Source organism: Schistocerca piceifrons, chromosome 6 (genome assembly GCF_021461385.2).
Source record: "Schistocerca piceifrons isolate TAMUIC-IGC-003096 chromosome 6, iqSchPice1.1, whole genome shotgun sequence".
Lineage (NCBI taxonomy): Eukaryota > Metazoa > Arthropoda > Insecta > Orthoptera > Acrididae > Schistocerca > Schistocerca piceifrons.
Window position 1 is genome coordinate 203,875,427 of NC_060143.1, and position 16,662 is coordinate 203,892,088.

General features: G+C 43.3%; 1 protein-coding gene across 2 annotated transcripts in view; it reads right to left on the reverse strand.

Moving 5' to 3' along the window:
* The window catches only part of LOC124802773 (transmembrane protein 68), a 124,416-nt gene that overhangs the window by 50,315 nt on the left and 57,439 nt on the right, over positions 1–16,662 (reverse strand). For both annotated transcript variants that reach the window (XM_047263769.1, XM_047263767.1), the window contains exon 3: positions 4,889–4,983. In XM_047263769.1, coding sequence (XP_047119725.1) covers positions 4,889–4,983 — 95 coding nt within the window. The remainder of the gene's footprint in view (positions 1–4,888; positions 4,984–16,662) is intronic.

Genomic DNA, 16,662 nt, shown 5'->3' on the forward strand with positions numbered 1-16,662 from the left:
ACGTTCATGATGAAGAGAGGAGTGGTAGACCATCATTGGTGACTGACGAACTCGTTCAGACAGTTGATGCAAAAGTTCGTGAAAATCGAATGTCGGAGTTGTCTACTGGTTTTCCACAGATTTCTAAGACACTCTTGTACGAGATAGTGACAGCAAGATTGGGTTACCGTAAGTTCTGTGCATGATGGGTGCCCAAAATTCTTACAGACCACCACAAAACTCAAAGAATGGCCTCTGCATTAGACTTTCTGTCACATTATGAGGACGAAGGAGAACCATTGTTAAACAGAATCGTGACCGGTGACGAAACCTGGATTAAGTACGTGAACCATGAGACAAAAGAACAATCAAAGATGTGGGCACATTCAAATTCGCCTACCAAACCAAGAAAAGCCTCGCAAGATTTTTCTGCCAGAAAACTGATGGCAACGGTGTTTTGGGATGCCAAAGGGGTGTTGTTGGTTGAATTCATGGAACGTGGTACGACCATTAATCAAGTCGTGTACTGTGAAACAATAAAAAAGTTACGACGGGCTATACAGAACAAACGCCGTGGTATGCTGACTTCCGGTATCGTTTTTTTGCACGATAACGCCCGTCCTCACTCTGCTCGCAGAACAACGGCCCTTCTTGAGTCCTTCAAGTGGGACGTTATCAACCATCCACCTTACAGCCCAGACCTGGCGCGAAGTGATTATCACCTCTTCATGCATTTGAAGAAATGGCTCGGATCACAGCGGTTTGATGACGACGAAGAGCTCAAAGATGCGGTCACAGGCTGGCTCCAGGCACAAGCGGGTGATTTTTATGCAGAAGGAATTTCAAAGCTTGTGAAGAGATACAATAAGTGCCTCAATCGCTATGGAGACTATGTAAAAAAATAGTGCAAAGATGTAGTTGTAAGATGTATATATTAAAATATTTTTATTTAACTTGGTGTATTTTTTTAAATCAACCGGAGGTTACTTTCTGAACGGCCCTCGTATATTTCAGTGGAATGTAAACTGTTTTTAGGGGCTATACCAATTATGGTTGATCACATACTTGTGGCTACGGTCTTAGAAATAGACATTTCTTATTTAATGTCATTATTGCTTTGAATATGTATTTTTAGTTTTCTTACTCATGCAGTATATCTAGGTAAAATAGAGACTTCGTATTTCCTGGGTCTCTAGTATCTGAAACCTTACATATTTTGGTTAGCTGAAAGGGATGTTGAGTGCCTTTGTCATGTCCCGTATTTTGTGGCTTAGAGGAGTGTGACTACTGCTGATTTAATGTGTTTTTCAAGCAAATATGCCACCACTTGTTCGCGGATAAAGCACAGAACTGTAGAGGCTCATAAGTTCGAGCATTCCATCATAGACCTTATGCAAGAGTTATACACATTGCAGATTATTCACAATACTCGATACTACAGACACTCAGTACTCATTGTCATCTCGGGGGAAAATGAGAAGCATGTTTCATCAATTATCTAGGAACTGTCCCCCCCTCCTCCTTTTTCTTTGCAAATTTATGGTGATATATTATCACTTGTTGATACCATCTAAAATACAAAACAATGAAGACAATTTGCCTAGCATGTATCATTTTAAAAGTTTCATACGCTGAAGTGCCAAAGAAACTAGTTTAGGCATGTGTATTCAAATGCAGAGATATGTAAACAGCCAGAATACAGCGCTGCAGTCAGCAAAGCCTACATAACACAACAAGTGTCTGGTACGGTTGCTAGATTGGTTACTGCTGCTACAATGGCAGGTTATCAAAGATTTAAGTGAGTTTAAATGTGGTGTTATAGTTGGCGCACAAGCGATGGGACACAGCATCTCTGAAGTAGCAATCAACTTGGGATTTTCCCATACAATCATTTCAAGAGCATACCGTGAATATCACGAATCTGGTAAAACATCAAATCTCTGACACTGATGCAGCCGGAAAAAGGTCCTTCAAGAGCGGGACCAACGACGACTGAAGAAAATCATTCAACGTGATGGAAGTGCAACCCTTCTGCAAATTGCTGTATATTTCCATGCTGGGCCATTCAACGACTGCACGACACAAAGCTTTACGCCTCGCCTGGACCCATCACCACCGTCAGTGGACTGTTTATGACTGGAAAAATGTTCCCTGGTCAGATGACTCATTTAAAATTGTATCGAGTGGTTGGACGTGTACAGGTGTGGAAACAATCTCGTGAATCCATGGACCATTCATGTCAGCAGGGGACTGTTCAAGCTGGTGGAAGCTCTGTTAAAGATGTGGGGTGCGTGCAGTTTTAGTGATATGGGACCCCTAATATGTCTAGACATGACTGACAGGTGATACATACGTAAGCATCCTGTCTGATCACCTGCATCCACTCATGTCCATTGCGCATTCTGACAGACTTGGGCAATTCCAGCAGGAAAATGCAACACACCATGTCCAGAATTGCTACAGAGTGGCTCCAGGAACATTCTTCCAAGTTTAACCACTTCCACTGGTTACCAAACTCCCCCAGACATAATTATGGAGAATATCAGGGATGACTTGCAACGTGAGGTTTCCATCCCCTCGTACCCTTACATATCTATGGACAGCCCTGCAGGATTCGTGGTGTCAATTTATTGTGAGTAGCAAATATCCTTTTCATAGTATTGTCATTATTTCTTCCTGGATTTTCCATTTTTTAATCTATTCTTTCTGTAATATAGCTGATATCTAACCTCGACTTGCATAGTCTAAGTTTATATAATTATATTTTTGGAGAAATGATGTTTTGTTGTAATTCATATTCAAAAATCAGATAACTGTCATGGTTCATTGAAATTAACGAGCAGTAGTGTACCTGACAGGCAGTTTCAATAGTAATATCAGATTTTTTTGCAGATGTGCAGTTATACATAATTAAGTACAGGGTGGTTATCATTAAACTTCCGCTACCTGATGGGGTCCCCATGACAAACATGTGATCATAGGACAATGAAACTTAGTAGAAACATTCAATAAGAACATGCAGAAGAGAGATAACCAATAAATCATTGAAAGAAACACATTTTAATTTAATGAGAGGGTAACATCTGTTAACTGTGTACCATGTTTACACTCTATGTTACAAACGTTGCTCACTATGGCAACCATCTGCACCCATGACAGCCTGAAAGCAAACTAGAGGTTGTTCTGCTGCTGCCCCAAACAATGGTGGACCATGGAAAGTGAAGCTGTTGTGACACAGCCCATGCACTGCTTGAAGGTTGCACACTGCATCCAGTATTCTCAGCCATGGAAACCGTAACTTCTTCAATAATTTGTGGTGCAAGTGGCTGTCAGCCTCTCCCAGGAGCAAGTCTCAAATCACCAGTTCATTAGAACTTCTGAAGCATGTTCTTCAACCCCAGTGTGGAAAGATTACATCTGTGTAGCAGCACTATTGCTGTTGTTTTGATAAAACAGTTTAACAAGTAAAGCCCTGCTCATCTTGTACAGATCCATGGTGACTCTGCAACTGTAATGCAAACTGATGCTTACGTTTTCAACCCTATGTTGCTCTGCCAGTACCAGTGCCTAATGGCAACTACTAACAGCACAAATCCTGCTGCGCACAGTCTGCACATCAATCCTCTACAGGTTGGTAACCATATGGTAAATAGTCTCACATCCACACTGAACATATACAAAAAAGATTAGTTTGACCATGGAAAAGCTTACAGAGTTGCAGAAAAACCTGAAGTTCAGAAACTTGGATACATATGACAACTAACTTGCAAAAGCCTACTTACAAAATTTTGAGAACCAGTATTAACTGAGGATTTAGTACTATACAACAACCCTCCATGTATCACTATTGTAGGGACTGCAAAGACCAGATTAGACCAATTACACCAAGCACAAAGCATGTAAGTTATCATTCTTCTTGTACTCAATACACAAATGGAATGGGAACAAACACTAACAAGTGATAAAATGGGAAGTACCCTTTCTATATCCACATCTACATACATGCACTTCATAGTGGTTTCCACAATATGGATGTAGATTTACATTTTACAGTAAACTTAGCGGTATTTGAGATTATACACAAGAGTGTTAACAGGCTTCCTTATTGCATACCATTTTGTGAATGGAAAAGGAAGGGGGGGGGGGGGAGGGGAGATGTATGCAGTATACTCTATAAGCTCTACAATATTACACCTGGTGGCTGTTTGTGGGAAGTCAGATAAGTTTTTTTAGATATGTGAAAGAGAAAGAACCCTAAGAGCAACTCAGAAATTGTGCATGGTTTACTCAGCAAATACAAATATGTAAGCCTCACAGCTGATGCAGTTCTCACTACATGAACTCTAATACTTTCGACATTAGCCATGGCTTTTGATGGTATAGTAGAAGAAATAAATTTTGTTGAGCAACATTCTCACATCACATAATATTACAATATGTCAAGTGGGTGTTGTGTAGAGATGCCAACAGCAGAGACAGAAAAGTTTTCTCCAATTGCCAATAACAAAGGTCTATCATGCTGCCTCTACTAGTAATGACCCAGATACTGAATTGCTTCACAAACACTCATTTCCTGTTCTGTGAACTAACTGAAACATAGACTTGTCAACAAAACACCATTCTCCTTTGTACTTACCTCTTTAATCTCTTAGTTTTATTATCTTATAATGTGCGTGATTTTACTAAAGTTATGTTGTTATAAACTGATCAAAAATTTTTCCCAGACAGAGTCAAGACCCAACTCTTGCCTTACATGTTCCACTCAGTTTTCCACAGTTTTTAATCAAAAAAGGTAAAGTACTACCATAAGTTATGCTGCTTCTAATTTTATATGAACTGTGGTTACAACAAAAATATTCAAAATTACATGTTTACATGAGAAGAATTTATGGTATCAAGTGTTATCTACCATGCCAAAGCCAGCCATGGGCGTCCCATAAGGCAGCAATTGTTTTCCGAGCACCATCCCAGAAGTCTGTCTCGTATGCATGTCGAAGACGTTCCCTGTAATTTTCATGCACACCATGTTCAACTGAAAAATTCTAACAGTAATAAAAGGAGCTGAAAGAAAGAAAGAGAACTTGTCTTTTCTAGCACACACTCAATAACGCATGTATGCACCCCCCAACACACACATTACTGGAGGCAGAGGGCGGTGTGCGGGGGAGAGAGGGGTGCGGGGGAGAGGGGTGCGGGGGAGAGGGGTGCGGGGGAGAGGGGTGCGGGGGAGAGGGGTGCGGGGGAGAGGGGTGCGGGGGAGAGGGGTGCGGGGGAGAGGGGTGCGGGGGAGAGGGGTGCGGGGGAGAGGGGTGCGGGGGAGAGGGGTGCGGGGGAGAGGGGTGCGGGGGAGAGGGGTGCGGGGGAGAGGGGTGCGGGGGAGAGGGGTGCGGGGGAGAGGGGTGCGGGGGAGAGGGGTGCGGGGGAGAGGGGTGCGGGGGAGAGGGGTGCGGGGGAGAGGGGTGCGGGGGAGAGGGGTGCGGGGGAGAGGGGTGCGGGGGAGAGGGGTGCGGGGGAGAGGGGTGCGGGGGAGAGGGGTGCGGGGGAGAGGGGTGCGGGGGAGAGGGGTGCGGGGGAGAGGGGTGCGGGGGAGAGGGGTGCGGGGGAGAGGGGTGCGGGGGAGAGGGGTGCGGGGGAGAGGGGTGCGGGGGAGAGGGGTGCGGGGGAGAGGGGTGCGGGGGAGAGGGGTGCGGGGGAGAGGGGTGCGGGGGAGAGGGGTGCGGGGGAGAGGGGTGCGGGGGAGAGGGGTGCGGGGGAGAGGGGTGCGGGGGAGAGGGGTGCGGGGGAGAGGGGTGCGGGGGAGAGGGGTGCGGGGGAGAGGGGTGCGGGGGAGAGGGGTGCGGGGGAGAGGGGTGCGGGGGAGAGGGGTGCGGGGGAGAGGGGTGCGGGGGAGAGGGGTGCGGGGGAGAGGGGTGCGGGGGAGAGGGGTGCGGGGGAGAGGGGTGCGGGGGAGAGGGGTGCGGGGGAGAGGGGTGCGGGGGAGAGGGGTGCGGGGGAGAGGGGTGCGGGGGAGAGGGGTGCGGGGGAGAGGGGTGCGGGGGAGAGGGGTGCGGGGGAGAGGGGTGCGGGGGAGAGGGGTGCGGGGGAGAGGGGTGCGGGGGAGAGGGGTGCGGGGGAGAGGGGTGCGGGGGAGAGGGGTGCGGGGGAGAGGGGTGCGGGGGAGAGGGGTGCGGGGGAGAGGGGTGCGGGGGAGAGGGGTGCGGGGGAGAGGGGTGCGGGGGAGAGGGGTGCGGGGGAGAGGGGTGCGGGGGAGAGGGGTGCGGGGGAGAGGGGTGCGGGGGAGAGGGGTGCGGGGGAGAGGGGTGCGGGGGAGAGGGGTGCGGGGGAGAGGGGTGCGGGGGAGAGGGGTGCGGGGGAGAGGGGTGCGGGGGAGAGGGGTGCGGGGGAGAGGGGTGCGGGGGAGAGGGGTGCGGGGGAGAGGGGTGCGGGGGAGAGGGGTGCGGGGGAGAGGGGTGCGGGGGAGAGGGGTGCGGGGGAGAGGGGTGCGGGGGAGAGGGGTGCGGGGGAGAGGGGTGCGGGGGAGAGGGGTGCGGGGGAGAGGGGTGCGGGGGAGAGGGGTGCGGGGGAGAGGGGTGCGGGGGAGAGGGGTGCGGGGGAGAGGGGTGCGGGGGAGAGGGGTGCGGGGGAGAGGGGTGCGGGGGAGAGGGGTGCGGGGGAGAGGGGTGCGGGGGAGAGGGGTGCGGGGGAGAGGGGTGCGGGGGAGAGGGGTGCGGGGGAGAGGGGTGCGGGGGAGAGGGGTGCGGGGGAGAGGGGTGCGGGGGAGAGGGGTGCGGGGGAGAGGGGTGCGGGGGAGAGGGGTGCGGGGGAGAGGGGTGCGGGGGAGAGGGGTGCGGGGGAGAGGGGTGCGGGGGAGAGGGGTGCGGGGGAGAGGGGTGTGGGGGAGAGGGGTGTGGGGGAGAGGGGTGTGGGGGAGATTAGAGGAGAGTAGGTTGTGTACTAATATTAGATGGAGAACAAAGTTCAAAAGGTACTGTGATGACATGCCTTTCCAAGAGCACTAATGTGCCACACACCTGTCTGCAATGTGCTTTATAATTTTTAGTTTGTTGTTCCCTTCTTCAAATTCCCATTGTTATAAAATACTGAACAGCTGTACCAAGTATCAAAAATTTGAAAGGTTTCTTTGTGTTTTCAGTATGAAACGGCAATCATCAATTTTTATGTTAAGTGATTACACATCTTTCATAAACCTGGAAAAATGAGTTTTTGTATTATTCTTCTAGGTTTGTTCCCTCAATGCTTCGTTAACTAATGTCTCACTAGATATTGGGCAGTAGCTTGGCTTTGACACAGATGGGGGAAGAAATTGGGTGTTATCTGAATGTAGGGCACAAGTTAAAACTTTGTTGAAGACCAGTACTATCGCCACTGTTTTTTATTTTTCATATAATCAAGGAAAAATGGAAAAATTTAAACAATATAATGAAGGAAATACATGTGTAAACAGTTAATTAGAGATGATATGGCAACAAGTCTGAATTATAACAGGTTGCAATTATGAGCTAACACTCACTCACTCACTCACTCACTCCCTCCCTGACACACACACACACACACACACACACACACACCACACACAGTTTATGTATATAAAACATTTCACAAACAAAGTAAAAATAATTCGAAGCATCAACAAATAAACAAATGACAACAGTTCAACAAGAAATTAAGTGAATTTGACTTACTCTAACAGACACTGTTTACATAGCAGACACTTGTTTCTAGGCCAGTGTTAAAACCTTGGGCTGAGTCAAAAACACTGTCCTTGACCTATCTTTGTAATTCCTTAATAACACAAGACATGCTTCCTGAAAGACTTAAACACGCAGTACTTCCACCTGGCATCTACAATGGATTCTCAATTATCCAACCTAATGTGGCAGAAGGTCAAGCTCAATAATAAAAAAAGCTGAATAGGCTCTCTTCCAGCCCCAGCTGTACCATTCAAAACACCCTTTTTTATACCAAAACCCAATTTTATAAATATTTAGTGGCTTCTTACATAATACATGTAAGTCAGAAGTGTTTGTTATGTATGTACTGCTAATCTCAAAAATTAGTACATGAAACATAAAACAATCTGCATTGTAAAGAATGAATGTATGATTACACATGTCAAAAGTCAGGCCTAACAAAAAAGAGGTCTTTTTAAAAGGCTTTGATAGATGACTGTTTCCCTCCTTTAGCCCTCTCCTGTGCTGTAATATCCCTCCACTTGCACAATCAGATGTTGTCAGCTGGCATTGCTTCCTCCTGCTCATTAATGTACTGTTGTGCTGTCTCAACCATCTAGAACCCTTGCAAATGTGGGACGAGATTTCTCCTGTCATCTAAGTTTGCCTCCTCCTCTTGTGTTACTTCCACTGCATCATCATTTCCAGAATATTGTTGTCAGTTAATTCATCAGCATGATCATTTGCCATCCATTCTGTTACGTCCTCTGCATCAGTGTTCTTACAGTCCAGTACATTTTTGACCATGAAAACAATATCATCATTTTCGTATTTCAATTTGGGTTAACACATGGGTTCAAAATTAAAATGCCCAACTTCATTGTCTAAAAGAATTTTCATGACTTTAAAAATGATATGTTTGGAATCTCTTCCCACACTTCAGCCAATCCCCTTATGACATATAGCAAGTCAATCCTCTTCAGTACGCTGACTGTCTTCATTATTATCAATCACCAAAAAACAAACTGAGAGGACTTTAGCAATACTTCTTTTTAGCAACTCAAGGATGCCCTGCTCCATTGGCTGACAAAGCGCAGTCAGATTTGGTGGTTAAAAAAATGCTCTGATATCTCCACCTGTGAGTTCATCACTGGTGGGATGTTAATGTGCATTATCAAAAAGGAGCTACAGATTTCCTCAGTAAACTGTTGATATTCAAATATTTATCTACAGCTGGTATGAATTCATTTTGGAATAAGGTTTAAAAGACTTATGAATTCATCCATGCTTTCTTTTGATTAGTGTAATTTAGGGGCAGTGATCTGTGATTTTTCAGTTTTAAGTTTCCATGATTATGCTATCACTGTAAAACTAAGCTTGTGGTTGCCATTTGCTTTACTCCAAGCCAATATGGTAACTAATTCATTAATTTTCTTGTATCTGGGTGCCGCAGCTTCCTTTTCTGAAGCAAGCGTTTTCATAGGGTGCATCTTTTAATTTAAACCAGTCTCATCACAATTGTACAACTGTTCGCCAGAAATTCTTTCTTCATAAATTAACTTCAAAAGGCAGTCTTCAAACAATGATACAGCCTCTTTGTCAGCAGATAAAGCCTCTACAGTAATGGTAATTTGGCAAATAGTGAATTGTTTTTTCCACCACTCCAACCACCCATCACTGGCAATAAATTCTCAATCTGCTCCTCCTATTTGCCACTTAAATGGCAATGCTTTTTCCTGCAATAGTGACCCGGTAATGAACTAAACTTTTCCTCTTAAATGTCCGTGCCTCTAAAATAAAGCTTTCTTAGTTTCTTTATGCTTACCATTCAACATTGTCTTCCTTAATCTTATTCCACTTCCACTAGCTTGGGAAGCACACCACTTTTCTATTTCTGCTTGATTTTTCTTCAAGTCTCCAACAGTATTTTTTCCTACTCCTAACTCCAAAGCAATAATTTTGGCTGCTACCTCAGAATCCAATCGCATTGTGGCATGCTGTTTTTGATGCATAGTCACTACAAGTTTTTTCTGTTTATCACCCATTTAATTAAAACACAAAGGACCACACAAAATAACAATTTTACAACACATGCACTTTGGACATATGATACGCAATTGAAGAAACAAAGAGCACAAAGTTGCCAACAGACTGCTCTTTATGCATGTTCATCATTGTTAGTGAGAGTTCTTGTAAATATCATTTGTTGAAAAGATGTTCCAGTAATTTCTTCAATATTTGCAAATATAGTATGTAACTTATAATTGTGACTCCAGATGTGCTAGGTGGAATGAAGACACACAAAACATTTAGTAAGGCCCATACAACACTGTGCCTGGTGACTGGTTGCTAAAGATTTGGAAAAGTACAGTGAGTACAATAAATTAATCCCCATTTTATCATGGAGTAATATTAATCAGTAATATCTGATTAACATACTGTCAGCTTACTATGCAACTGCTAAACTGCTAATCATAACAACACCTAATCACTTAGCAATTACTGAAACTCATAAAACAAAATCTTATTAACAATGTAAACAATGTGATTATTTGGACTTTTGTAATATTTATTAAAACACCAAAAGATAATATATGTATATTTGAAACCAGAAACCTGTTAGAAAGTTTTGGATGGGGTACTTTCAGAGCAATTAACAAAAATGTAGTCAGCATTGTTTATTTGTATCATTTCATTAATTTTTCTGTGGAAACGACATATTATTTGACCTTCTATTCCACTTCATATACGTCAATTGTAACCACCAAATGATAACATTTTCTGTAATTTTGAACAACAACTGTGATTATAATTAGCAAAATTACTATATGTAACAATGTTACAATTGGCAGCAAATGTATGCAGCACCTGCAAGGAACTGCACAAGGTGACCAGTAAGATATAAGATTTTGTCAAGGACTCTGATGTAACATATAGTACACCTGAAACAACAACTGTCTATACGACTACTGAGGATCATACAATAATCCAGCTTTTTTCACTTAAAAAATATCCAGGAAACAGTATCTGCAGCGAAGCATCAAGAGCAAGATAAGTTGACACTGTTAATTATTTTTCTGGAGATACTAAGTTATACCCACTATATTGCAAGAACTTGATTTTTCAGTGATCGTTAACATTACAGAAAGATGATTAACTTTCAGTTTGTTTTCTTATAGTGACAACATTTTCTTTTATCCCCAGCATTGCAGTTACACCACAGGGGCCTTCGGCTTTCATGGGCAAGTGCTCTACTGACTGAGCTACACAAGCACAACTCACAACCTATCCTCACGGCCTTACTTCCACCAGTACCTTGTCTCCTACCTTCCAAGCAAAGCTGTGAGGAGTCGGTCATGCTTGGGTAGCTCAATCAGCAGAGCACTTGTCCACAAAAGGCAAAGGTCCTGAGTTCGAGTCTCTGTCCGGCTCATAGTTTTAATCTACCATGAAGTTTCATACCAGCGCGTGTGCCTGGTGACACACACACACACCCCACCACCACCACCACCACCACCACCACCACCACCACCACCCATCTGACACCTACTACAGTGTATTTAATTCTTAATTGGCAGTAGATGATGATGATAATGATAATAAAATTCAGATGGATTATGATTCACACAATCAAAATCCAATAATCAAAAATAATTTCCATTATAGACTTCCTCCTTGTTTCAGGTTCAAATGGGGATCTTTATTTTGGAATTGCCATAAATTTGAAAGGAAACAAAACTTGTATTATTTGTAAGTCTTTCCAAAAATTATCTAATTACATGATTCAAGATTTCTATCAGCTGGATGACTAATAGTGCAATGTATACAGACCTCTCTTCTTACTGTATATAAATAACTATTATTCTGGTAAATATGAGGAGGAGGAGGAGATTAGTGTTTAACGTCCCGTCGACAACGAGGTCATTAGAGACAGAGCGCAAGCTCGGGTTGGGGAAGGACGGGGAAGGAAATCTGCCGTGCCCTTTCAAAGGAACCATCCCGGCATTTGCCTGAAAGAATTTAGGGAAATCACGGAAAACCTAAATCAGGATGGCCGGAGACAGGATTGAACCGTCGTCCTCCCGAATGCTAGTCCGGTGTGCTAACCACTGCGCCATCTCGCTCGGTGATAAATATCAGAGTAGTCATTCAAATAACAAGGATGCAGTTCTATTATGAATAGTATGTATAGTTGGAGTCAGAAACAATGGCACTCGAGTTTAGGCTTGTTCTGTGTAGATACATCACACACTTTCTGACAGACAGTGAGAATTCAGTAATGTTCTGAGGAGTCTGCTGTAAATGTCAGTGCCAATGTATGCATTAAATGTGATCATAGTGAGTTGTTTAGTGAATTTTTATTACATTTGTTGAGAGTTGTCATCACTGATGGTGATAGAAGCAACAAGTAATATTATAAGTAATACTACTTATATAATTAAGAGTGTGACATAATTTGCAGAAAACAAAATCATTTCAGGCACAAAGTATGTGTGTGCACATACCGGAACTGTCACTTGGAACTGGCAACACTGCAATCCCTGTCTGAGCCTCAACCTGCGAGACCCACTATCATTTATGAACTGGGCTACAGTTTATGAAGACTGAGGAAACAACACCATTGCTCAAAGTATTGGCTTTTCTCCTACATTTATTGTGTGACATTTAATTTGATTAAGCAAAAATAGTTTACAGCAATTTAATAGTCACTAATTAGTAATGCTGTTTGTTAATGTACATCTTGACCCCCTTATACATTCCTGAAGATTTTCTTTTGCGATAAGATGTGCAGAATAGACTGGGTGGATTGATGAATGAATGAATGAATGAATGAATGAATGAATGAGATGGAGTGACTATTGTAGAAAAATTCTAGGATGTCAAATATTTTTGCTTGTATTAGATTTATTAGCATATTACGAGACATGACAACCCTTGGTGCAACTATGTGATTACCATTTATTTTGAGCTGACAACTCTCAAGAGGGCAACACGTAGAATTGTCAAAGAAGTTTCAGAAGATACTATCATCATATCCGGAACCCATAAATATACACTATGTGATCAAAAGTATCCAGAACCCTGGCTGAAAATGACTTAAGTTTGTGGCACTCTCCATCGTTAATGCTGGAATTCAATATGGTGTTGGCCCACTCTCAGCCTTGATGACAGCTTCCACTCTCACAGACATACATTCAATCAGGTGCTGGAAGGTTTATTGGGGAATGGCAACCCATTCTTCAGGGAGTGCTTCACTGAGGACAGGTATGGATGTTGGTCGGTGAGGCCTGGCATGAAGTCGGCATTCCAAAACATCCCAAAGTTGTTCTATAGGATTCAGGACAGGACTCTGTGCAGGTCAGTCCATTGTAATGATGTTATTGTTATGCAACCATTCTGCCACAGGCCGTGCATTATGAACAGGTGGTCGATCTTGTTGAAAGATGAAATCACCATCCCCGAATTGCTCTTCAACAGTGGGAAGCAAGAAGGTGCTTTAAACATTAATGTAGGCCTGTGCTGTGATAGTGCCACACAAAACAACAAGGGGTGCTAAGCCCCCCTCCATGAAACACACAACCACACCATAACACCATTGCTTCCAAATTTTACTCTTGGCACTACACATGCTGGCAGATGACATTCACCAGGCATTTGCCATACCCACACCCTGCCATCTGATCGCCACATTGTGTACCACGATTGTCACTCGATACAACGTTTTTCCACTGTTTGATCATCTAATGTTTACGCTCCTTACACCAAGCAAGGTGTCATTTGGCATTTACCAGTGTGATGTGTGGCTTATGAGCAGCAGCTCGACCATGAAATCCACATTTTCTCACCTCCCACCTACTGTCATAGTACTTGCAGTGGGTCCTGATGCAGTTTGGAATTCTTATGTGATGGTCTGGATCGATGTCTGCCTATTATACATTGCGATTCTCTTCAACTCTCAGTGGTCTCTGTCAGTCAACAGATGAGGTAGGCCTGTACGCTTTTGTGCTGTACGTGTCCTTTCACGTTTCCACTTCATTATCACATTGGCAACAGTGGACCTAGGGATTTTAGGAGTGTGGAAATCTCATGTACAAATGTATGACACAAGTGACACCCAATCGCCTGTCCTCATTCGAAGTCCACAGGTCCAGCAGAGCGCCCCATTCTGCTCTCTCACAATGTGTAATGACTACTGAGGTCACTGATATGGAGTATCTGGCAGTAGGTGGCAGCACAATGCACCCAATACGAAAAACGTATGTTTTTGGGGGTGTCCAGATACTTTTGATCACATAGCGTAGCCAGACAGATAAGCAGTTTGACTGGGTGTACGCTTGCCTGACCTTTGGTCATCCTGAACTGAAGGACACACATGAGGACCACTTTCGGTGTTTTGTAACACCTTTCCACCATTCCATTGCTTTCATGCATCGGTAAGATCCATGCTGGTTTCACTCTTTCAATGGACACATTGAGAGTTTTTCCATTTTACAAGATGTCTATAGCATGGGCATTACATCACAGTACTTGGTAGGGCCCAGTATTAGGAGGTTGTAGAGCAGCCCATTGGCATCCATGCGCAACATGATGTGCGAGCAATCGGCCAATGCTTTGTGAATGAAGACTGGATGTTAATGATGGTGGGATGCCGGTGGCCCTGTGTGCTGACATGTTAGTAAGTCTTGCAACTCTTGATCACTCTCTTATGCTATGATGAGGTCATGATGACTTAAGGGGACAGTCGCCACCAGGCTCAAAAAAATTCCATATTTGCTGTGTCTTGTGCAGTAGTCAGCATTGACTATAGTACAACAATCATTTATGTTCCACGGCTATAAATACTCTTTATTTGGGTTGAAAAAGAGAATTGTTATTCTGATGTTTGCCAGCCTGTCTGCATTGTCGACTATCATTTGTCAATTTCTTCATCCTAGTTGTTTACGTTTTGGTGATATAAATGTAATGATTTTGTGAAACGTTATAACACAATGGGTAGAATAAGGAAGTTTGGATATAAGCCTAAGTTTCGTGGAAATACATATGTAAAAATAAACCGTGAAATTGCTAGTTTTGAACCGAGGGCAGAAAATAATATTGAAAGTGAAGTCAGTGCGAGTGTCAGTGCTTCAAGCAAGAAGCTTCTAGGTGCTGCCGGTTTTCCAAGTGCCTCTCAATTGCGTGACAATGCAATATGTGGTGTGAACAGTGTTTCTGTTGTTACTGACACAAAAATTCTGATCGCTATGAGGTTATTACGTGAGCTTATCGAAAAAAACACAAATTGTAAAAACTGTGGTGGAAACGTTACTTTGCAAGATGATGTGGTGAAAACCAAGGGAATTGTTTGTAATTTAGTTTTGACATGTTTGGAATGTAGCTGTACTGCCAATACAATGTCATCCCATGTAATAAGAAGCAGATTGTATGAAAACAATATAAGATTAGTGTATGAACTTAGATCTATTGGGAAAGGGCGAAGTGCAGGTGCTATTCTTTGTGCAGTGATGAACATTCCTCCACCTCCAAGAAAGTTTGATGTTTACAACAAGACTATTGGTGCAGCTGTAGCTGAGGTAAGTGAATCTACAATGTTGAAAGCAGCCAAAGAAGCAGTTCTTTTGAATGATACGAAATCTGACCCAAGGCAAATTTCTGCTGGTTTTGATGGCAGTTGGCAGAAACGTGGGCATACATCCCTAAATGGCATTGTGTCAGCAACTTCTTTTGATACTGGGAAGCTTCTGGATATTGAAATTATTACTAAGTTCTGTGACATCTGTAGCAAAAATCCCACTATACAACATGTGTGCGACAAGGACTATGATGGTTCTAGTGGAGGCATGGAAGTGGCTGGTGTTGCTAACATTTTCAAAAGGTGTGTGCAGTCAAGAGGTATCCTCTATACAGACTATCTTGGGGACGGGGACAGTAAGGTTTATCAGAAAGTGGTAGAAGATAAACATTGTGGGCCTAGAGTCAAAATTAATAAACTGGAATGTATAGGACATGTACAGAAAAGAATGGGATCACGACTTCTAAAGATTCTAAAGATATGTAAGGAAAAAAGTTAGGTGGTAAAGGGGGCCTGACAAAGGCTGAAATAGACAGGATCCAGACTTATTATGGTATGGCCATTAGAAATAACTGCAACAATGTAGAAGCAATGAGGAGAGCCATCTGGGCTATATTCTTTCATAAAATTTCAACAGATGAGGAACCACAACATAACCTTTGCCCACGGGGACCTGACAGCTGGTGCAAATTCAACAGCCCAGCTACATCTTCCAGCTATAAGCACAAACATTCAATTCCAGAAAAAATCCTGCTAGCTGTGAAACCCATTTTCAGAGACCTTAGCCAACAAGAGCTCTTGAAAAAGTGTCTCCATGGAAAAACTCAAAACCCAAATGAAAGTTTGGATTCTGTCATTTGGACAAGGCTACCAAAAACTGTTTTTGTTAGAAAAGAAACACTAAAATTTGGTGTTCATGATGCAGTGATGTGCTTCAATGCTGGTGTGTCAAAGAAGACTGATGTATTAAGACACTTGGGAACAAAGGATGGTATCAATACTGAAAGGGGACTGAAAAAGATTGACATGGACTGTATCCGTTATGCTGATATTTCTGCAGGAAATGCTACCAAGGAGGCCAGGATAGCCAGAAGATCAAAGAAAAGAAGATAAAGATCAAGAATCTGAGCCACAGCATAGCCCTGGAATGTTTTAAAAGTGTGTCTGTATGACATTGTACATTACTTTCTTGCATGTAAAACTTTAATACCATTTTTCCCAAAACTACATTTTTTGACCTTCTGGTACACTTTTCTCAAAAACTATGACTGCTACAGACATCAGACTTACAGTATCTCTTGTTAATACAATGATGATTAATTAGATAAAAAATAGATCAGTAGTGATAAAAAGAACAGATTTACAAGCTCCAAGGTGTTTAGAAAAGTTTTGATTTTTTGTCTTATAGAACAAAAAAATGATTACTCATGAAATATATAA